Genomic DNA, 22,776 nt, shown 5'->3' with positions numbered 1-22,776 from the left:
GAGCTTTTTTTGCTCAAGGCTAGCACTCTACCACTTGAGCCACAGGGCCACTTCTGGCTTTTTCTTTTTATGTGGTACTGAGGAATCAAACTCAGGGCTTCCATGTATGGTAGGCAAGCACTCTACCACTAAGACACATCCCAGCCCTGAGGTATCAATCTTATCAGGCTGTTTAGTCCTCCTGACTTCCTCCTTCTAGATCAAGCCATGGACTGCAAGTAGGATGCTTGAGCTCCCAACCCACCTCTATCAATAATTTGCTTGGTGATACCACAGGAGTCTTCTGCCTTGCTCTGAGATTTAATTTACTATCTTTACACAGGACCCCTAGCTCTAGGCCTTAGAAAGCCTCCCCTCCTCAGCCCATCCATTTTGGGCAGGATCATAGGAAACAGTAGACAATGATAAAAAAAAAAAACCAAACATGCAGGAATAGCTGGGTAAAACCTGGACCAAAGGAAATGGTACAGGAGCCTAGACTTAGGCTCCCCAACCAGAGTCCACCTGACCCATTAGATTTGCTTGCTCTCCCTTCAACACCACCTATCCAATGCCCAAGGAAGATGTGGATTCCTTGGGACACCACCAACAAATAGGGAATAGACATGGGGGGAAAAAAATCAGTCCTGTGTCTTTATTAAAGAGGGCTAATAAGGGGCAAGACCTGGCAACAAAGGGGTGAGGTACTGGCCAGGATGGTAGGGCAGAATGGGGCTCAGACTCTGGGGATTCAAGAGCAGAATGATGGCCTGGGAGGGGCCAAGGAGACCGAGACCAAGTCCTGGTAGCAGCTGAGGAAGTGACCAAAAGTGAGCCTTCAAGCACCAGGGCCATCAGATGGTTTCGTGGGTTGGAGCTGGAGGTGCACAGTAGGTTAGGCTGGCTTGCAATCTCCCTGAGGCCATCTTGCCTTGGTCTACCTAGATCATCCACTGGTCTTGATCTTGTTCATTGCCTTCCATGTCCACCTGGAGAGGAGGCTGGGTGTGGGTGGGGAGGGGCCTCAGCCAGCCTCAGCTCCAGATCCTGTCCCCAGATGGATCCAGAGTGTCTGTACCTTTTGGCTATCAGGGACAGGGGCACAGGTACACTCCCACCTACCTCATTGACCTCTCCATCATCAGGTGACTCATTATAGTCATTCATCTCATCCATATCCTGCATGTCCTCATCATCCTCTGAATCCTCTTCACTGTCTTCATCATCTTCATCATCCTCCTCTTCCTCATCATCATAGTGCTGATGGGGCAGGAGAGAGCCTGTAGGTGCCTCAGGGCTACCTGGACCAGTTTAAGAGCTGTCCCACTTCCAAGGGCCTTCTTCATTCTGACCCTGTCTTCATACGCCCCAGTCTGGCAGGCTGGTAGGTGATCTGTAGGACCTTAGTAAGAGGCCAAATGCCCACTCCCTCCCTTAACCACTACTGTCTGATCTTCACCCAGACTGGGAACCACAACTGCTCTGAGTCAGAGGCAGAACATTCAGAATTAGACCAGAACTCTGCTCTACCCCAAGTCTCACCAAGGCCCCACTTGCTGGATCCACTCACCTCTGAGGCTGGCTTGCCAATAGGTACCAGGTTGTTGTCTTTCTCTGCAATGCTTTGGAGCTGTGGGCAAGAGATAGGGGAGAGCAGGACCAAAGCAGAACAGTCAGAAGCATGGAATTGCCTCACTACGCCTCCAAGAACAACCATAAGTGTTAGAAACTTTCTCCCAGTTCTCAGGACTAGTTGATTACTTACTTTCCTATTATCCACTATTTATAAAATTGATTTAACTACATAAACTCTCTGGGCCTTGGTTTCTTCATATAATTATGGTAAGGATGAAATTAGAGATGTAGTCTAGAACACAGCATCTTTTAAGTCCTCAAAAGTAGTTAATCAAGCCCCACGACCGACCAAAAAAAGAAAAGATGAAAAAAAAATTACTAATAAACTTGGACTTTAGGGAAAAGGTCTTGAGCTGAGTGTCAATACTTTACCTAGCCCAGAAGTCCCTAACAAATTAGGATATCACAAAGATGAGAAACACGGCCTCCGAATCACCCAGGCTGACTCCCAGGGCACAACGTTCTTTCAGAATAGGTCTCCAGAGTACAGCTGAGTCATGGGGCACAGTGTGTGTGTGTGTCTGTGTGTCTGTATGTCTGTGCAGTGCTAAATCTTCACTCACCCAGGCCTGATGTTGCTGTTCCTGCTGCTGCAGCTCAGTTTCTTCCACACAGGGTCGATCCAGATTAAACCACAGTGTCTCAGTCACACGGGGGAAGAGTGAGGGGAACAAAGTGGACATGGCTCCTAGACTGAGGGGAAGGATCAAGTGAATGTGTTTGTTTTTATTTGGTTGTAATTTGACTTAGGGATGGGGTGGAGTGGAAGGTAGCAGGCAAGCAGTCCTTCCATTTGGTATCAGACAGACCTGGATTTGAGTCCTTGCTCCACCATTTACTAGCTGCTTGACTTTGGCCAAGTCACTTAACCTCTCTGGGCCTCAGTTTCCTCATCTGTAAAATGGGGATAATAAACAATTATACCATCCTCAAAGTTATTCTAATAATTAAGTAAAAAAATGAATAAAGCTGTAGGCTGCTCAAGGAGGAAAGAGACTGGGAGCCAAGTGTAGAGATGGAATCCAGAATACAGACTGGCATTATAAAGTTACACACAATTAGAGGTAGCAGGGCTCTCCTGCAATTATGTTTATGCCCTCCAAATCCTAAAGTTTACATATTGCTCCTTTGTGATCACCCATACCACACTCATTCAGTGATGGAAAAAAAGGATATGTTAACCATCTCTTTCATTAACCATGGTCAATTCTGTAGGGGTTGGGGAAGTGAGGTCTGCCCCAAGTACAAGCAGGGTTCAGTAAGACATTTTAGAAGGCATGGCCAAATGGATAAATGGAAGATTGAATGGATGAACTAACATATACGAGAACAAGTAAAATCAGCTTTTGTGCGCGTAAGTTGCTGACCAAGAGGGTCCCAATCTGTGACCTTCAGCTCAACCGACAGGAAACAGAGAGGTTTTAGATCACACAGTGGACCAGGACTTAGAACTGCCGCAGGGGCGGGATCCAGGCCACGGCACTGGAGAAAGAAGCAAAGCAAGGATCTCTGTCTAGTCCAGCCTAATTCATTTGGTCGATCCAGGACCAGCGGCGGCCGCAAACGGCCAAATCTTCCCAGCCTGGGTAACAGGCGCAATAGCGCCTACCCTCACAACCTCGAGGAAATGACAGGCCCGACAGCTTTCATCCTAAAACCCAACCCACTTCCCTAAAGCCACCGCCTATTCTTTGCTCATTATGATAATGACTGTGAGGTTGACCAACGGGATGAAGGCGGGGGCGGGACTCGCACAGGAATTTGTCCTGTATAAGGATGGGCGGGATCTAGATAGAGCCAATTAGGTGAAAGAGATGCTGGGTGACAGAAAGTGACACCAATGAATGACGGGTCTTGTGTGATGGGGTGGGGCTTAGTCTCGAGGAAGCGGCCAATGAGCAGGAGCACGTTAAGGGCAAAGGAGTCTTAACATGGAGCTCTAAAGAGGCGAGTCAAAGAAACTAGTTTTCTCTGGGGAAAGGAAAAAAGAAAGGGGAAGGAGATCCCCCCGCAGCCTTGCTTCTGTACTTACCGCGCCGGGAGGCGGCAGCCGGCGGCGACCCGGAAGCGCTTCACCTGTTCCGAGCGGAAGAACCCACCAGAATCCGGGACCCACCAAACGCATGCGTCCTACGTCTCCTTTTGTTTCCCGCTCCCGCCCACATGACCGGACGTGACGTCAAGTACCTAGCTACTTGGGGAAGGAAATTTGTCGCGACTACCTATTGGCCCCGCCTTGAATCTCAGCCAATCGGCCTCTCCATCCGGGCTTCTCAGCGCTCGATTTAATCCCGCCCTTCCACCGCAATGCGCGCGCTAATGCCTTAAAAAATGGCTGCTTCGTGAGGGGTGTCGGTGGCTCGTGCCTGTAGTCTGAGATACTGAGGAGGCAAAGACCTGAGGATCGAGGTTCCATGTCAGTCCACACAGAAAAGGCCTTTTGAGACTCTTGATCACATCACCAAAAAAGTGGGGCTGTGGCTAAAGTGGTAGAGTGCCAGCGTTGAGCACAAGAAACTCAGGAACAATGCCCAGGCCGTGAGTTCAAGCCCCAGGACCGGCTCTAACAGAAATTAACAATGATAACTTATTTATTGTCGGCCGTGGGGCTTGAACTCTGGGCCTAGGCGCTGTCCCTGAGCTCTTCAGCTCAAGGCGAGCGCTCTACCACTTGAGCCACAGCGCTCTTTCTGTTTTTCTGGTGGTTAATTGGAGATCTGTTTCGCAGACTTAACTGCCCAGGCTGGCTTTGAACCGCGATCCTCAGATCTCAGCCTCCTGAGTATCTAAGATTACAGACATGAGCCACTGGCCTTCGGCTAATGATGATAACTTAAAAAGGCTGCTACCAACCTTTCTTATAAATGTCCTGTCTTGTCCCAGGAATATTTGCTCCAAAATCACCCTGTCCTGTCTGTCGCCTTTCAGACTTTGCTTCTCTTTTATTTTTATTGTTTATGTGGTACTGAGGGATCTAACCTAGGGCCTCATGCATGCTAGACAAGCACTACCACAAAGCCATATTCCTAGCCCCTATTCCCAGTCTTTCTCTTTTGAGCACATTTTTCCTGATTCCCCTCCTCCCCCGTGTGTGTGTGTGTGTGTGTGTGTGTGTGTGTGTGTGTGTGTACATTTTTTTTTTTTTTTTTGCTGGTCTTGGGGCTTGAACTCGGCCTGGGCACTGTCTCTGAGCCACAGTGCCATTTCTGGCTTTTTCTGCTTAAGTCGTACTGAGAAACCCAAGGCCTCATGCATGGTACTCGATATTGAACCTAGTTAACTTCCACATGCTAAGCATGAGCTACTTTCCGAGCCCATACTCATTTTTTTATGTATGCCTTGAACAAAAACAAATTATACACACACATACATATATGTACAGTATATTCCAAGTATATTCTAAGCTCTGCTGGGGATGAATCTATAAACACTGTGCACTGTTCCCAGAGACCCCAAAATTTCATAAGGGAAGCCAAATCCTGCAGACCCTGTGTGGACTCATTGGGTGATTAGGGTTGCCTATCCAGTTCTGACATCAGAGATTATGTACAGGCTTGAGGAACTAGTCGGTCTCAGACACAGTATTCTGATGCTTGGAGAATTCAGTTGCCCTCTTTAGACTTGGAACAAGTCAAGTCAGCTTGTTTACTTCTTCCACTCCTTCTATTGATGTCTGTTCTTGCCTCTGACACAGATTTTCCTTTCAAAATCCCCATGCCTTCTAGTAAAAGAAGTTTTTCAATCAACTACTGCAAAACTCTACCAAGCCCTTTTCAGGGCCAGCAACCACCCACTGTTCTACTTCTGTCCAGACCAGAGATGTTTAAACTGTAGCTAGTCCTCTGCACTCAGTTTCATCTTAACTGGCAGCATAATCTGCCTAACTTTCCTTATATCCTAAATTAATGTGAGGACTGAATGAAGTAACAGCTGTCCAAGAAGTATTATACTGTGTACTTTGATTATGTTGCCAAGCAGCTCTGCTTATTAATTCATTTTTCATTAAATATTATTACTTGTTGGCCATCTCTACCCTTTTCATTCATTCATTCAATAAATATAGAGTGTTTGTATATGTGTATCTGTCTGTCATTATTCAAGTAATGGATAGTGCCTAATGAACCCAAAATGAACAAAATATACCCCAGAAGTCCCTCTCATGCAGCTTCTGTTCTGATAAAATAAATAATAAAGGAAAACATAATTTTACGAATATTACTATGAATATTGAGGAGAAAAACCAAAAGTAGTAATAAAATATTGGTAGGAAAGTGTTTTTAGATGGAGAGTCAAGACATTGGGAAAATAAATTTTCTATTAGCTACATTAGCTGTGTGTGTGGGGTTCATTGTGACATTTCCATACATATAAACAATGTATTCCCATCAACATTACCACTATCACTCTATCCATTTTCCCCTTCAAACAATTTTAGCAGGTTGCATTGTTCTGCTTTCATACATGCAAACAAACTACTCCATATTCATCCTTATTCATTCTCTTTATTAGCTCTCTCTTCTCCCTCTGGTGCCTCTCCATAACACCCTGTTTTACTTCCCTGTCATTCTTTTTTTCTTTTTCTCAGTGTGCATTGTCAAGGAATTTAACTTTTTTTTTCCAGTCTTAGGACTTGAACTCAGGGCCTGGGTACCATCCCTGAGCTTCTTTTTTGTTCAAGGTTACCACTCCACCACTTGAGCCACAGCACAACTTCAGGCTTTTTCTGTTTATGTGGTACTGAGGAATCAACCTAAGGGCTTCATGCATGCTAGGCAAGCACTCTACCACTGAGCCACATTCCCAGCCTTCATTAGCTTTTTTTTTTTTTTTTTCATTAGCTTTTTGTTGTGACCAACACACACACACACACACACACACACACACACACACACACAAAAGGTTAAAATGTGTTTGTGACTTTAACTGAGTATCACTATCTCACAACACTGTGAAATTTATTTAATCAATCTCAATAAAAAAATTATTAAAGAGGGCTGGGAAGGTGGCTCAGTGGTAGAGCGCTTGCCTTGCATGCCTGAGGCCCTGGGTTCGATTCCTCAGCACCACATAAGCAAAAAGAAAAAAGCCAGAAGTGGCTCTGTGGCTTAAGTGGTAGAGCGCTAGCCTTGAGCTGAATAGCTGAGGGACAGCGCCCAGGCCCAGAGTTTAGGCCCCACGACCAGACCCCCCCCAAAAAAAAATATTAAAGAAAAGAATAACCCACTCTTTTGCTTTCCCAACCCCCTATTAATCAACAGCTTTCACTGAGATTTATTTTATTTTATTTCAGTCCTGGGGGTTAATAGGCCTTCAGCACTGTCCTGAACTTTTTTTGCTCAAAGCTAGTCTTCTACCATTTGAGCCACAGCTCTACTTCCAGATTTGTTGATGGTTAATTGGAGATAAGAATCTCATGGGCTTTTCTGCCCCAGCTGGTTTCAAACTGTGATCTTCAGAGGTCAGGTTCCTGAGTAGCTAGGATTACTGCCATGAGCCAGCCACCAGCACTTAGTCTTATTGAAATTCTTTTTTTTTAATTGTGAAAATACCGTACAGAGGAGTTACAATTACGTGGGCAAGATAATGAGTACATTTCTTTTTTTTTTTTGGGTCCAGTCGTGGGGCCTGAACTCTGGGCCTGAGTGCTGTCCCTCAGCTCTTCAGCTCAAGGCTAGCGCTCTACCACTTGAGCCACGGCGCCACTTCCGGCTTTTTTCTTTTTTGCTTATGTGGTGCTGAGGAATCGAACCCAGGGCCTCAGGCATGCAAGGCAAGCGCTCTACCACTGAGCCAACTTCTCAGCCCATGAGTACATTTCTTATCAAGCATTGTTGCCTCCTCCTTTGTTTCCCCTTCCTATCCCTTCCCATCTCGCCCCCCCCACCCAAAGTTGTAAAGTTCGTTTTTCGATATAACGACTAGTACATCTCATTGTTGCAGTGGGTCCACCTGTATCCCTATTTAAACGATTTGTTTTTTCCCTTCCCCTCCACAAATTATACCAACATCAAATCCAGTGAAAGCAGAGATTATATCATGGGGGAGGGACATACAAAGCAACAAAGAAATCATCTTATAAATATGTTAGAAACAATCACATGAAAGAAAAAACATTTGAATACTTATCTTGAGGTTCATTTCACTTAACATCACCTTATCTGACCTTTTCTGCTTGTCTCAGACATATACTAGTTATTGCAAATAAGGGAAACCACGGGGCCTATGTTTCTTTGGGCCTGGCTTACTTCACTTAATATAATTTTTTCCAAGTCTTTCCATTTCCCAACAAATGCAGTAATGTCATTCTTTCTGATGGAGGCATAGAAGTCCATTGTGTATATATACCACATTTTCTTGGTCCATTCATCTATTGAGGGACATCTGGGTTGGTTCCATATCTTTTTTTTTTTTTGGGTCCAGTAGTGGGGCTTGAACTCTGGGCCTGGGCGCTGTCCCTCAGCTCTTCAGCTCAAGGTTAGCGTGCTACGACTTGAGCCATAGCACTACTTCTGGCTTTTTTTTTTTTTCTACTTATGTGGTACTGAGGAATCAAACCCAGGGCCTCATGCATGCAAGGCAAGCACTCTACCACCAAGCCACTTTCCCAGCTCATCACTGAAATTCTTTATGCCATCATCATACATACCATACATGCACTTTAGGGGCAGGTAACTTTTGAGTAAAGTTCTGAAGGAAGAAAGAGGTCTTCTGATATCTGGGAAGAATATTTCAGAGAGAACAAGTATGAAGGGGGTAGAATAATTGGAGCATAGTGTTCTGTGTAGAGAATAGTAAATGAGGATGGAGGGGTGAGCCAATAGATACAATTTTGCAAGTCATCATAAGGGATTTGGCTTTAATTTGTGAAGGAGTGAGAGCAGAGAATCGACTCAGTCTGATTTAGATTACAAAGAGTTATTCTATTCTATACAGAATAAACAAAGGGGGTAGGAATGTGGCTTAGTGGTAGAGAACTTGCTTAGCATGTATGAGGAACTGGGTTCAATTCCTTGGTACCACATAAACAAACATAAAATAGAATAAATAAATAATTTAAAAAAAGAATAAGGAAGAAAACATTATGACAATGGTATGAAGACCAGTTAGAAGCTTACTATCTGGCAATAAAGCCAGGTGCTGGTGACCGATGCCTACAATCCTAGCTACTCAAGAGGCTGAGATCTGCAGATCTCTGTTCAAAGCCAGCCCTCACAGGAAAGTCCGTGGGACTGTTTTCTTCAATAAACTACTTTGAAAAAGCCAGAAGTGGTGCTGTGGCTCAAGTAGTATGGTAGAGTGCTAGCCTTGAGCAAAATAAGCTCAGGGACAGCACTCAGGCCCTAAGTGTCCAGCACTGGTGCACACACACACACACACACAAAAGGTAATCTAGTAGTAGTGAGAAGTGGTTGAACTCTGTATTTAGGAGGTTTGCTGACAGACTGAATATAGTGTCAGGAGGAAGAAATAAACCAAGATATTTGACCTGAAAAACTAGAAGATAATGCTGCTACTATTTTTTTTTTTTTCCCAATCTTGGACCTTGAACTCAGGGCCTGGGCACTATCCCTGAGCTTCCTTTTTGCTCAAGGCTAGTACTTTATCACTTGATCCAGACCACCTCTTCTGGCTTTTTCTGTGTATGTGGTACTTAGGAATTGTACCCAGGGCTTTATGCGTGCTAGGCAAGCACTCTACCACTAAGCCATATTCTGAACCCCATATGGTGCTATTTTTTTTGAAATGGAAAACATTGTGTGAGCTAGCTGGGTGTGCTGAGTTTGAGAAGCCCATTAGATTGTTTGTTGGAAGGGCAAACAGACCTATGGAGCCAGGCCTATGAACTGTGAGAACTGGCCTACGTCTGTCACCTTGGGGACATAGTACCTATTAAAGCCATGAGACTGGGTGAGATAACCAAAGGAATGAGTGTAGATGGAAAATAGTTAACTCCAATACTAAGAACTGGAGGAAGAGCTAGGTGCCCATGGCTCATGCCTGTAATCCTGTGATCTGAGGATCACAGTCCTAAGCCAGCCAGAGCAGGAAACTCCATGAGACACTTATCTCCATTTAACCACCAGAAAGACAGAAGTGGCGCTGTGGCTCAAGTGGTAAAGTGACAGCCTTGAACAAAAGACGCTCAGGGACAATATCTAGGCCCTGAGTTCAAGCCCCAGGACTGGCAAAAAAAAAAAAAAAAAGCCATAACAAGTAGAGGGCTAGGGCTGGGAAGGTGGCTCAGTGGTAGAGCGCTTGCCTTGCATGCTCGAGGCCCTGGGTTCGATTCCTCAGCACCACATAAGCAAAAAGAAAAAAGCCGAAAGTGGTGCTGTGGCTCAAGTGGTAGAGCGCTAGCCTTGAGCTGAAGAGCTGAGGGACAGCGCCCAGGCCCAGAGTTCGGCCCCACGACCGGACCCAAAAAAAAAAAAACAAAAAAAAAAAACACAAGTAGAGGGCTAAACAAGATGGAAGCCAAGGGGCTTGGAAGGTGTCTCAGTGGCAGAGAGCTTGCCTTGCATGCATGAGGCCCTGGGTTCAGTTCCTCAGCACCACATAAGGCAGAAAAGGTCAGAGTTCTGGCCCTAGGACTGGCAAAAAAAAAAAAAGATGGAAGCCAAGTAAAGACCTACTATACTCCAGTTCTGTGTAAAATTGTTTTTTTGTTTGTTTCTCCAGCAGACTTTAAGCTTCTTAGGGCAAAGACTAGATGATTTTAGCCGGGCGCTGGTGGCTCACGCCTGTAATCCTAGCTACTCAGGAGGCTGAGATCTGAGGATCCCGGTTCAAAGCCAGCCCAGGCAGGAGAGACCGTGAGACTCCTATCTCCAATAAACCACCAGAAAACCGGAAGTGGCGCTGTAGCACAAGTGGTAGAGCACTTGGCTGAGGGACAGTGCCCAGGCCCAGAGTTCAAGCCCCACGACCGACAAAAAAAAAAAAAAAAGACTAGATGATTTTTTTTTTTTTTGTCAGTCGTGGGGCTTGAACTCTGGGTTTGAGCGCTGTCCCTGTGCTCTTCAGCTCAAGGCAAGCACTCTACCACTTGAGCCACAGAGGCACTTCTGACTTTTTCTGTGTATGTGGTGCTAAGGAATTGAACCGAGGACCTCATGAATGCAAGGCAAGCACTCTACCACTGAGCCACCTTCCCAGCCCTAAGCTTTTACTTTTGTTCTAGAGAAGAAAACACGTGCGCAGGTGGCTCACACCTGTAATCCTAGCTACTCAGGAGGCTGAGATCTGAGGATCTCAGTTCAAAGCCAGCCCAGGCAAGAAAGTCCATGAGACTCTTATCTCCAATAAACCACTAGAAAAAAAAAAACCAGAAGGGGTGCTATGGCAGTAGAGCGCTCACCTTGAGCTGAAGAGCACAGAGACAGCACCCAAGCCCATAGTTCAAGACCCATGACCGACAAAAAGAAAGAAAGAAAGAAAGGAAGGAAGGAAGGAAGGAAGGAAGGAAGGAAGGAAGGAAGGAAGGAAGGAAGGAAGGAAGGAAGGAAGGAAGGAAGGAAGAAAGAAAGATTTGAGTGAATCTTGAGGGATGGATGGGAGATAAGCCTACCAGTAGCAAGTGGAAGAAGGGAGTATACCAGACACTGACTCCATTCAAAGGAAAGGAGTGACAAGGCAATTATATGTTGAGAGAGACCAATGGGAATACATTGGGCATTTGGGCAGAAAATGATACATGGAGGATGAGAAATAATGTTAAGATAATAGAGGGCTCAGAGAAGGGTCTAAGTAGTACTGACATCAATGGATGGAATAGGAGCTCAGTGCCGTGTGTGTGTGTGTGTGTGTGTGTGTGTGTGTGTGTGTGTGTGTGTGTGTGTGTTACTAGGAGTTGAAGTATGACCTTGTAGTCTACTACTCAAGCTACACTCCTGGTTCCTGAATCATATCTTGACTCTATTGCTGACTTGCCAAGGAAAGACTCCAGACAGGTCCCTCCCTCCTTCCTAGCTTGTATTGCTTTACTGTAACATCCTATGTCTCATGATTTGTTTTGTTTTGTTTTGACCATACTAGGGATTGAACTCAATGCCTCACAGTTATTCTCAGCTTTTTTTGCTCATGGCTGAGAAACATGCTTCCAGTCAAGCATTTTGCTGGTTAATTGGAGATGGAGTCTCACAGACTTTTATGCCCAGGCTGGCTCTGAACTTCAATACTCAGATCTCAATCTCCTGAATAGTTAGAATTACAAGCCTGAGCTACTAACACCTTGTTTATCTCTCCAGTTCTGATGTGCCTCCCTAGAAGAGATTGTGTGTGTGTGTGTGTGTGTGTGTGTGTGTGTGTGTGTGTGTGTGTGTGTGTGTGGTCGTGGTTCTTGAACTCTGGGCCTGAGCACTGTCCCTGAGTTCTTCAGCTCAAAGCTAAATAACACTCTACCACTTGAAGATAAGATAAGCCCTTGACTGGGCTGGTTTTGAACTGTGATCCTCAGATCTCAGCCTTCTGAGTAGCTAGAATTTCAGGTGTGAGCCACGGGTACATAGCTTACAAGAGATTCTTGAGGCCTGGTCTTTTCTGTCCTGAAATGTTACCTGTCCTATCTTTGTGTTTTTTTTTTTTTGTCAGTCATGAGGCTTGAACTCTGGGCCTGGGCGCTGTCCCTCAGCTCTTCAGCTCAAGGCGAGCGCTCTACCACTTGAGCTACAGCGCCACTTCCGGTTTTCTGGTGGTTTATTGGAGATAGGAGTCTCACGGTCTCTCCTGCCGGGCTGGCTTTGAACCGAGATCCTCAGATCTCAGCCTCCTGAGTAGCTAGGATTACAGGCGTGAGCCACCAGCGTCCGGCCTATCTGTATGTTTTACAGAACCCAGCGCCTGAAAAGTTGGAAGCAGGGGCAGAGGAGGGATTTCCCGAACAGTCAGAAATAAATGCAGAACCCACAGACTATAGATGGAAACTCGTGATTCTATGTGAGGAATTTTCCAGGATCCAGGAATTCAGTTGTGTGGTATGGGCTTAAAGCTGGTGAAAACTGCTTTGAGTTCATTTGTCACATAATCTTTGAGAGTGTGGCTGTCCCTGCAGAGGACAGAGGCAAGTGTCACAATTACCATCTTTCAGATACAGAGAGATATTTGGTTTCTTTTTTCTTTTTTGCTAGTCCTCTGGGTGCTTGATCTGAGGGCCTGGGCATTGTCCCTGAGCTTCTTTTTGCTCAAGGCTAGCACTCTACCACTTGAGCCATAGCACCACTTCTGACTTTTTCTGTTTATGTGATACTGAGGAATTAAACCCAGGGCTTCATGCATTCTAGGCAAGCACTCTACCATTAGGCCACAGTCCCAGTCCAGTCTTTGGTTTCTAATAAGCTTTTCTGTCATGGTCTTCCCTTAGCCTCACCAAAGCCCTGGAATTCCTGCTCCCATTTGGCAGATGAAGAAGCTGAGCAGTGACATGGCTCATCTAAGCAAAAGCCACAATGTCACTGTAAGCATTATGCACGCCTTTGGTCCTCAGCTCCACCCAGAGCTGAGCTCCTCCCAGCCCTGGAGTTCCCACTATACAATGGCCCCTCTCTCTCTCTGCCCAGACCCACCTGAGCTCCCACCTACCTCACTTCCTGCCCCAGAACCTCCTGCTACCTGGATAGGGACAGGTGCTCTGTACTCTCTCTGGGGAGAAATATGGCTTCTCTAATAAACATTGTAATAATCTTTCTCCTGTGCCTGCTTGATGTGAAGGATCCCTTTGGTCACTATCTCCTGCACTAATTTCACAAAGCTTTCCTCCCTTCCTTCCTTCCTTCCCTCCCTCCCTCCCTCCCTCCCTCCCTCCTTCCTTCCTTCTTTCCTTCCTTCCTTCCTACCTTCCTGGCTGACTCCCTCCCTTCCTTCTTTCTTTTTTTTCTCTCTTTTTTCTTTCCTCCCTCCCCCTTTTTTTTTCTAGTGTGTGTATGTACGCATGCTTGCACACTGGTATTGTTCACTCTACCACTTGAGCAACAGCCTCACTTCTAGCTTTTGGCTGGTTGATTGGTGATAAGTCTCATAGACTTTCCTGCCAGAGAAGAGAAGGGCTCCCTAGAGATGAGACCTGCAGGATACAGAAGTCAGAAAAAGATACTCCAGAGAAGAGAGAAGGAGACCTGAAAGGATGTGATATGGCCTGGGCATGTCTGGCACTGATTGAAGGCCTGCTGTGTGGTCACCGTGGTGGGGAGCACTGGGAAAGAACTAGGACAAGAGACAAAGACAGGGCTCTGCTATCAAATGATGACACACAACTTTGAAAGAGAAGGAGATGTTAAGAAAGCCTTCCTTGAGCTGAAGAGACTTCAGCTGGGCCTTAGCATGCTCTAGTTAAGAGAGGAGGAAGAAATCTTCTAGCTGGGAGAAGAATTCCTGAGGGTCATGTGGCTGTGGGGGAATGAAGAGAATGCCCAAATAGGAAGGAGTTGGAGAGCTGTACAGGTGGACAGGCCTAGAAGTGTAACAGCCAGAGTCACTTGACACCACCTTTATTTTCATTTAGTAATTTATTTATTTTTGTTCTGGTCCAGGGGGTTGAACTCAGGGTCTGGTGTTGTCCCTGAGCCTCTGTGCTCAAGGCTAACATCCTACCATTTGAGTCACAGCTTCACTTCTGGCTTTCTGGTGATGAATTGGAGATAAGAGTCTCATGGACTCTCCTGCCTGAGCTGGCTTGGAGCCAAGATCCTCAGCTCTCGGCCTCCTGTGTAGCTAGGATTACAGGTGTGAGCCCTGGCACCTGGTTATTTCATATATTTTCAGTCATTGAGAACTCTCTGAGCCTGACTGAAATTTAAGATAGATGGATGAATTGGAAGGGATCTATACTGATTCTCCTCCAATTCTCTGGAATGTGGGCCCCAGGAAGATGCTCCAGCCAGCCTCTATTTGCATGGTGAGTTTGCATAGATTTGTTTAACACAGCTAAGCTTTCTTTTTTTTGGGGGGTGGGGTGGGGTTTGAATTCTGGACTTGGGCACTGTCCCTTAGCTCTTCAGCTCAAGGCGAGTGCTCTACCAATTGAGCCACAGCGCCACTTATGGTTTTCTAGTGATTTATTGGAGATAAGAGTCTCATGGAGTTTCCTGCCCAGGCTGGCTTTGAACTGTGATCCTCAGATCTCAGCCTCCTGAGTAGCTAGGATTACTGGCGTGAGCCACCGGAACCCAGCACACAGCTAAGCTTTCTTCATTTCTTTTTATCTTTTTTTTTTTTTTTTTTTAAACCAGTGTAGGGCTTGAATTCAGGGCCTGGACACTGTCCCTGAGCTGCTTTTGCTCAAGGCTAGCACTCTACCACTTGAGCCACAGAGCCACTTCCATTCATGTGGTACTGAGGAATTGAACCCCGGGCTTCAGACACCACTCTACCACTAAGTCACATTCCCAGCCCTCAGCTTTCTTCTGACCAAAGAAAAAAACAAACAAAAGGTAAAAAGAGAGCACCCCACCCCTCATGAGGAAAGGGACTTTGTAGACAAAGATCATGGGAGGTATAGATTATTTTGGATTATCTAGGTGGGAAAATTCTTAAATCAGAGAATCTGGCCAGGCAGCACTGGTTCATACCTGCAATCCTACCTACTCAGAGACTGAGATCTGAGGAGAGCGGTTCAAAGCCAGCCTGGGCAGGAAAGTCTCTGACACTTTCATCTCCAATTAACTACCAAAAAAAGCCAGAAGTGGCAAATGGCTCAAGTGGTAGAATGCTAGCCTTAAGCAGAAATAACTAGCACTCAGAACCTGAGTTCAAGCTCTAGGACTGGTACCAAAAAGAAAAAAGGCCAGGTGCTAACAGCTGATGAAGAGATCATGCTAAATAAAGTAAGCCAGTCACAAAGGACAAATACTTTGAAGATAGGCTCAGAGTTAAAACCATAGTAAAAAACTTTACCATAATAAAAAACTTAATGAACTCATAATAAATCCAGTTGTGGGGCTGGGAAAATGGCTCAGTGGTAGAGTGCTTGCCTTGCATGCATGAGGCCCTGGGTTCGATTCCTCAGCCCCACATAAGCAAAAAGAAGAAAGCCGGAAGTGGTGCTGTGGCTCAAGTGATAGAGTGCTAGCCTTGAGCTGAAGAGCTGAGGGACAGCGCCCAGGCCCAGAGTTCAGGCCCCACGACCGGACCAAAAAAAAAAAAGAAAGAAAGAAAAAAGAAAATTTCTATTTGCAATGATGGAAAAGCTTTGCAGACAGATAGTACTGATGACTGCACAACACTGTGAATGTATTTAATAATCCCTGAACTCTGAACTTAAACATGAAGAATGGGGATGGGGTGGTGGTGGCTTAAGTGGTAGAGCACTTCAGCCCAGAAAGCAAGAAATCCTGAGTTCAAACCCAGTACAAAAAAAAAAAAAAGAAAAGAAAAGAAAAAAAAAGTTGGTTGCTAGTGACTCACAGCTGTAGCTCCTAGGTAATCAAAAGGCTGAGATCTGAGGATCACAGTTCAAAGCCAGACAAGGCAGGAAAGTCTGTGAGACTCTTATCTCCAATTAACCAGCAAGAAGTCAGAAGTGATGCTGTGGCTCTAAGTGGTAGAACTGTAGCTTTGAGTGAAAAAACTCAAGAACAGCACCCAGGCCCTGAGTTCAAGCCCCACAACCTGCCCCCCCCCGCCCAAAAAAAAGCTCAGGAACAGTGCCCAGTCTCTGAGTTAAAGCCCCAGGACTAGTATACATGCCACATGTGTGTGGGCACACAAACACATATACACAACACACACACACACACACACACACACAATGATAAAAATGTAGTGTGTCACCAGGTGCCAGGGACTCATGCCTGTCATCCTAGCTACTCAGGAGGCTGAGATCTGAGGATTGTGGTTCAAAGCCAGCCCAGGCAGGAAAGTTCATGGTACTTTTATCTCCAATTAAACACCAAAAACCCTCCAAAAAAAGAAAAAACCTAGAAGTGGAGTTGTGGCTCAAACTGTAGGGTACTAGCAGGCCCTGAGTTCAAGCCTGAGGACCAGCATAAATAAATAAATAAGTAGATAGATAAATAAATAATAAAAGTTTTCAGCCCCAGGACTTTTGAATAATGCCATTTGCCCAGAATCCTCTTCTTCCCCCTCCTCCCCCTCCTCTTTCTCCTTTTCCTCCTCCTCCTCCTCCTCCTCCTCCTCCTCCTCCTCCTTTTCCTCCTCCTCCTCCTCCTCCTCCTCCTCCTCCTCCTCCTCCTCCTCCTCCTCCTCCTTCTTCGTCAGTCATGGGGTTTGAACTCTGAGTCTGGGCGCTGTCCCTCAGCTCTTCAGTTCTACCACTTGAGCCACAGCACCATTTCTGGTTTTCTGGTGATTTATTGAAGATAAGAGTCTCATGGACTTTCCTGCCCTGGCTGGCTTTGAACCCAGATCCTCAGATCTCAGCCGAGTAGCTAGGATTACAGGCATGAGCCACGGGCACTCAACTGTTGTCTCTTCTTTACCAGGCCAGCTCTTCCCTCACGCTCAGAGAAGCACCTTCCTTACACCACTCTAGCCTTATGGTTCCTCCCTGGCACCTCTGGCTACTTCCTTTCCTCTTTGTTCTCCTCTTCTAAGGATTCTTAGGATCACAGCCAGCCTTTCAAGACAATCCTGGGTAATCTTTCTATCTCCAGATTCATATCTTCCTAGAGCAGCTAAATCCCTTTTGCTATATAAAGTTCATTCACAGGTCCTAGATTTTAGGCTGTAGGCACCAATACTGTCTCTCTGTCACCGAGTCTCAGATTGCACTTCAGGAAAGTAATAGTGCCCCCCAGCCTGGTCCCCTTGCACTTGCTGCTCTGTACAGCTCACCCAGGGGCAGGAACATGGGGAGGAAACCAGGGAGGGGTGGTTCCTGCCAGCCTGACCTTCAGCTCACACAATCTCATAATCTTGCCAGATAGTTACAGCCTTGGGCTCCACAGTGCACTAAGCAGCGTCCCAGGGTCCCGCCCTTCTTTTCCATTTCCTGGGTGCTGCCAGACAGGCTGCCTCAGCTCAAGAACTGACCACTCTGTATAACAACTTAATGATCACAATAAAATTGTATTTAAAAAATGTTTTAGCCGGTGCTGGTGGCTCATGCCTGTAATTCTAGCTACTTAGGAGGCTGAGATCTGAGGATCATGGTTCAAAGACAGCCCAGGCAGGAAAGTCCATGAGACTTTTATCTCCAATAAACCACCAGAAAATTAGAAGTGGTGCTATAGCTCAAGTGGTAGGGCACTAATCTTGAACAAAAAGAACTCAGGGACCGTGCCCAGGCCCCAAGTTCAGATCCCACAACCAACCTCCCCCCACCCCCTCCCCCGCCCCAAAATGTGTTCTTTTTATTTATTTTTTATTTTTAAATATTTTTTAAATTTTTTTGTCGGTTGTGGGGCTTGAACTCTGGGCTTGGGCGCTGTCCCTGTGCTCTTCAGCTCAAGGTGAGCGCTCTACCGCTTGAGCCACAGCACCACTTCATTGTGTTCTTTTTATTTATACTGCTGAGCATTTAATCCAAGGCTTGAGCTTTTGTGCTCAAGGCTAGTGTTCTACTGTTTGAGCCACAATGCCAAGTCTGGCTTTTTCTGTAATTGTAGATAAAAATTTCCTGGGCTGGGGAAAAAAAAAAAAATTTCCTGGGCTGGGAAGGTGGTTCAGTGGTAGAGCACTTGCCTTGCATGCATGAGGCCCTGGGTTCAATTCCTCAGCACCACATAAGCAAAAAGAAAAAAGCCAGAAGTGGCGTTGTGGCTCAAGTGGTAGAGCACTAGCCTTGAGCTGAAGAGCTGAGGGACAGCGCCCAGGCCCAGAGTTCAGGCCCCACGACCGGACCCCTAAAAAAATTCTTAATTTCTTTTTTGTTGTTGTTGTTGTTGTTGGTTGTGGGGCTTGAACTCTAGGCCTAGGAGCTGTCCCTGAGCTCTTCAGCTGAAGACAAGTCCTCTACCACTTGAGCTACAGCACCACTTCCGGTTTTCTGGTAGTTAATTGGAGATAAGAGTGTCACAGACTTTCCTGCCCAGGCTGGCTTTGAACCATGATCCTCAGATCTCAGCCTCCTGAGTAGCTAGGATTTTAAGTGTGAGCCACTGGTGCCTGTTCTTTCTTTTCTTTTTCTTTGCCAGTCCTGGCGCTTGAACTTAGGGCCTGGACACTGTCCCTGAGCTTCTTTTGCTCAAGCCTAGCACTCTACCACTTAAGCCACTTCCAGCTTTTTCTGTTTATGTGGTACTAAGGAATTAAACCTGGGGCTTCATGCATGCTAGTCAAGCACTCTACCACTAAGCCACATTCCCAGCCCTGTCCCTGAGCTTTTGTGCTCAAGGGTAGAACTCTACTTATTGGAGCCACAGCTCTGTTTCCAGTTTTCTGGTATTTAATTGGAAATAAGAATCTCACGGACATTCCTACCCAGGCTGGCTTTGAACCACAGTCCTCAGATCTCAACTTCCTGAGTAGTTAGAATTGCAGGCATGAGATACCAGCACCTGGCTGATAAATAGCATTTTTTTTTTTTTAACTGTATTTTTTTTTTTTTGTCTTTTCTTTTTTGGTACTGGGGATCGAACACAGGACGTTGCACTTGATAGGCAAGCGCTTTGCCACTGAGCTACATCCCAGCCCAATAGTATTTTCAATGTTCAGAGAAGTTATACCTTCAGATTACTTAGCTCTTTTGCTCAATACTGGCCTTCTACCACTTGAGCCACATCTCTAACTCCAGCATTTTGGTGATTCATTGGAGATCAGACTCTCTTGGATTTGTCTTGGACTGGCTTCAAATCTCCATCCTCAGATCTCAGCTCCCTGAGTAGCTAGGATTTTAGCCATGAACCCCTGGGTACCCAACTTTCCACCATTTTTTTTTGTTTATTTATTTATTTGTTCATTGTGGGGCCTGAACTCTGAGCCTGGGTGCTGCTCCTGAACTCTTCAGCTCAAGGCTAGCACTCTACCACTTGAGCCACAGTGCCACTTCCAGATTTTTCTGCTTATGTGGTGCTGAGGAATAGAACCCAGGGCCTCAGGCAAGCCCTCTACCACTGAGCCACCTTCCCAGACCTCACTGTTTTTAAAATTGAAGAAGTGCTATAAAACAATGTTAAAGGAAAAGAAAGTATCTGGGTGGTATGGAATTGCTGGGTATAAGGATACATAACTTATTAATCTTTAGTGACATAATCAAATTTCTCTCTTTTTTTTTTTTCTTTAGAACTTGGGCTTAGAGGGCTGGGAAGGTGGCTCAGTGGTACAGCACTTGCCTTGCATGTTCGAGGTCCTGGGTTCGATTCCTCAGCACCACATTAAGAAAAAAGCTGGAAGTGGCGCTGTGGCTCAAGTGGTAGAGTGCTAGCCTTGAGCTGAAGAGCTGAGGGAAAGCGCCCAGGCCCAGAGTTCAGGCACCACGACCGGACCCCCCCCCCCCAAAAAGAAAAAAACAAAAGAACTTGGGCTTAGACTCAATATCACACTCAATCTACTTACTTATACTCTGTCACCTGAGCCATGCCTCTAGCCCAAATTGCTCTCTCAATGTGCATTCACTCCAATGACAGTGACTATTTCTTTTCTTTTCTCCTCCTCCTCCTCCTCTTCCTCCTCCTCTTCTTCCAATGCTTGGGCCTGAGCACTGTCCCTGAGCTTCTTTTGTTCAAGGCAAGCACTCTACCACTTGAACCACAGCACCACTTCTGGCTTTTTCTATTGATGTGGTACTGAGGAATTGAATCCAGGGCTTCATTCATGCTAGACAAAGACTCTACTACTAAGTCACTTTCCCAGCCCAAGTTCTAGTTCTGAACCCAAGACTAGTTCTGAATCCCTCATTGTAAGGGATTTCAAAAACCTTTGAGGACTGAGAAGGTGGTTCAGTGGTAGAGCACTTGCCTTGCATGCATGAGGCCCTGGGTTCGATTCTCAGCACCACATAAGCAAAAAGAAAAAAGCTGGAAGTGATGATTCTCAGCACCACATACGCAAAAAGAAAAAAGCTGGAAGTGATGCTGTGGCTCAAGTGGTAGAGTGCTAGTCTTGAACTGAAGAGCTGAGGAACAGCGCCCAGGCCCAGAGTTCAGGCCCCATGACCGGACCAAAAACAAAAACAACAACAACAAAAAAAAAACCTTTGAATTTTATGCTGGGGCATAACACAATTCAAATGATTTTTTTTTCTGTCGGTCGTGGGGCTTGAACTCTGGGCCTGGCCACTGTCTCTCAGCTCTTCAGCTCAAGGATAGCTCTCTACCACTTGAGCTACAGCGCCACTTCCTGTTTTCTGTTGGCTTATTGGAGATAAGAGTTTCACGGACTTTCCTGCCCGGGCTGGCTTTGAACCTCAATCCTCAGATCTCAGCCTCCTGAGTAGCTAGGATTACAGGCATGAGCCACCAGTGTCCGGCTTATGATAGTTTTAACACTGGTTCTGGCTGGTATGAGCAGAAGTGATTGGGCAGAAGAAGAACTGGGTAAGGTTGATAAATGAGACAGCTATTTTCTATATCCAGGCCTGGTACAATACTCTCAGCCTATACTACACTTCACCTTTTACTTGGTTGTCACTTTATCATTCAGCTAATATTTACCAACATTCTCTATGTGCCAGGCACTATTCTAAGCACTCAGGATTACCAAATGAAAGGCTGTTTTGATACTTGCCTTGTGGTGGGTAGAGAGATCAAGGCAATCACATAAACACGCAGTCATGGCAGGTGTTGCTAATGTGATAGGAAGAATCAAGCCAGGGAAGGAAAAGAGGGGCAGAGGTGAGGATGGACACAATGTCAGAGAGAGGGTGTCCAGGAAAAGTCATGAGATAAGACATAAACAAGTTTCCAAAGAAATGAGGAGGGAACCAAGTAAACATAGGAAGGAAGATTGGAGGCAGGAACCAGCATGACCTCCAGCTATGCTCACCCAGGTGCCAGATGCTCTGATTTTCTACAGTAGCTGCAGCACTGGGCTGTATATCCCAGCTTCTCTAGCTCAGAAAATTGCTCCAACACTTACTTGCCAGGTCACAAACTGGAAGCCTGAGTTATTTTTGTCTAATATTTCTCCCCCCCTCCCAATACATCTAAAAAGTCTTCCAGTTGAAGGGATTTCATTCACTAAGTACAATCACACTTCACAAAGAGGACAGTTTGAGAAATGAGTCATTAGGTAAATCTGTCATTGTGCAAACCCTATAGTATGTCCATAAACCCTGGCAGTCAGGTCAACTAGTCCATGAGGGCTCTGGGTAAAATCAAGAGATATGGCAACCATGAAGTATATGAATCTGCTACAGGTGTTATTTGGCATCCATATTCTGACATTTTTTTTTTTTTTTTGCTTTTGGTTATGGGGCTTGAATTCTGGGCTCGCCTTCAGCTGAAGAGCTAGGGGACAGCATCCAGACCCAGAGTTCAAGCTTTATAACTCACACACACACACACACACACACACACACGCACAAACACACACACAAAGATAATGATGACTATCATTGTGAAGACTAAAAGGTGTTCGTGACTTTAAAACAAATTAGAATGTGAAAAAAAAAGTTCACACCTGAAAGCAAGACCCTAGTGAAATTATTTTGTGACAGATCCCTGGAGCCAGGTTAGGGTAAGCCTGGAGGAATGCTCAGGTAGTGAAGGTGCACAAGGCCTTCATCCCAAGCACATATACAGGTCTCCAGTGAGCCCAGTTAGCCAACAGAATGATGTTGGAGACCTTTACAAAGTCTAATAGGGACAGATAGTCCTGGGAAGCATTGACACTTAGATGAGAAACTCAAACAGAATTCCTAGATGGCTGAGGTAGAGGTTACGTGGAGTTGGGCAGGAAATGAGACAAAAAACAAACAAACAAACAGGATCTGTAATCTTTAGGCTGCTGCCCTAGGGGCACCTGTCTAAGATCTTTTGTGCAGCTGAAGGAAGTCAGACTTAAGAGTCAGACTTCCGTGTGACATTTCCACTGCTGTGCAGCCAGTGGCAATATGAATGGCTGGTATGTGGGGCTGGCACTCATGAAAAGCTCAGGCTTCTCTTCCTTCCATACTGCCCCTCTCCCTGCTCCCCATTAGTAGCTAAGTCTTACCCTAGAGTCTTACACTTTATACCTTCCTGTTAGTGCTGTCTGGTCACAGGGCAGCTTTGAGCTGTGTTGCAAGGTTGCAAAGATGCAATTTGCTGACAGTAAGTTTCCAGGCCTGGA

At 45.7% G+C, this 22,776-nt stretch overlaps 2 protein-coding genes across 3 annotated transcripts in view; one reads left to right on the top strand and one right to left on the bottom strand.

Moving 5' to 3' along the window:
* The window catches only part of LOC122114354 (transmembrane O-methyltransferase homolog), a 42,569-nt gene extending 42,326 nt beyond the window's left edge, over window positions 1–243 (top strand). The window contains 1 exon segment of the mRNA XM_042687463.1: window positions 152–243. The gene's annotated coding sequence lies outside the window, so the exon portion shown is untranslated.
* Window positions 244–612: 369 nt separating this feature from the next.
* Anapc15 (anaphase promoting complex subunit 15) lies at window positions 613–3,767 on the bottom strand. Of its 2 annotated transcripts, XM_042687441.1 has the most exons (6): window positions 3,647–3,767; window positions 2,424–2,508; window positions 2,178–2,307; window positions 1,550–1,609; window positions 1,102–1,239; window positions 613–968 (listed from the first exon to the last, which is right to left on the bottom strand). In XM_042687441.1, the coding sequence occupies exons 2-6, from the start codon at window positions 2,447–2,449 to the stop codon at window positions 921–923; spliced, it is 402 nt and encodes a 133-aa protein (XP_042543375.1). In that variant the 5' UTR covers window positions 2,450–2,508; window positions 3,647–3,767; the 3' UTR covers window positions 613–920. The 2 variants fall into 2 exon arrangements, with proteins under 2 accessions (XP_042543375.1, XP_042543385.1); XM_042687451.1 differs by lacking the exon at window positions 3,647–3,767 and having other exon boundaries at window positions 2,178–2,302; window positions 2,424–2,509.
* Window positions 3,768–22,776: the final 19,009 nt, after the last annotated feature.

The sequence above is a fragment of the Dipodomys spectabilis genome, unplaced genomic scaffold (assembly GCF_019054845.1).
Source record: "Dipodomys spectabilis isolate Male_0828 unplaced genomic scaffold, ASM1905484v1 ptg000003l, whole genome shotgun sequence".
NCBI lineage: Eukaryota > Metazoa > Chordata > Mammalia > Rodentia > Heteromyidae > Dipodomys > Dipodomys spectabilis.
This window is presented reverse-complemented; position numbering and strand designations above follow the sequence as displayed.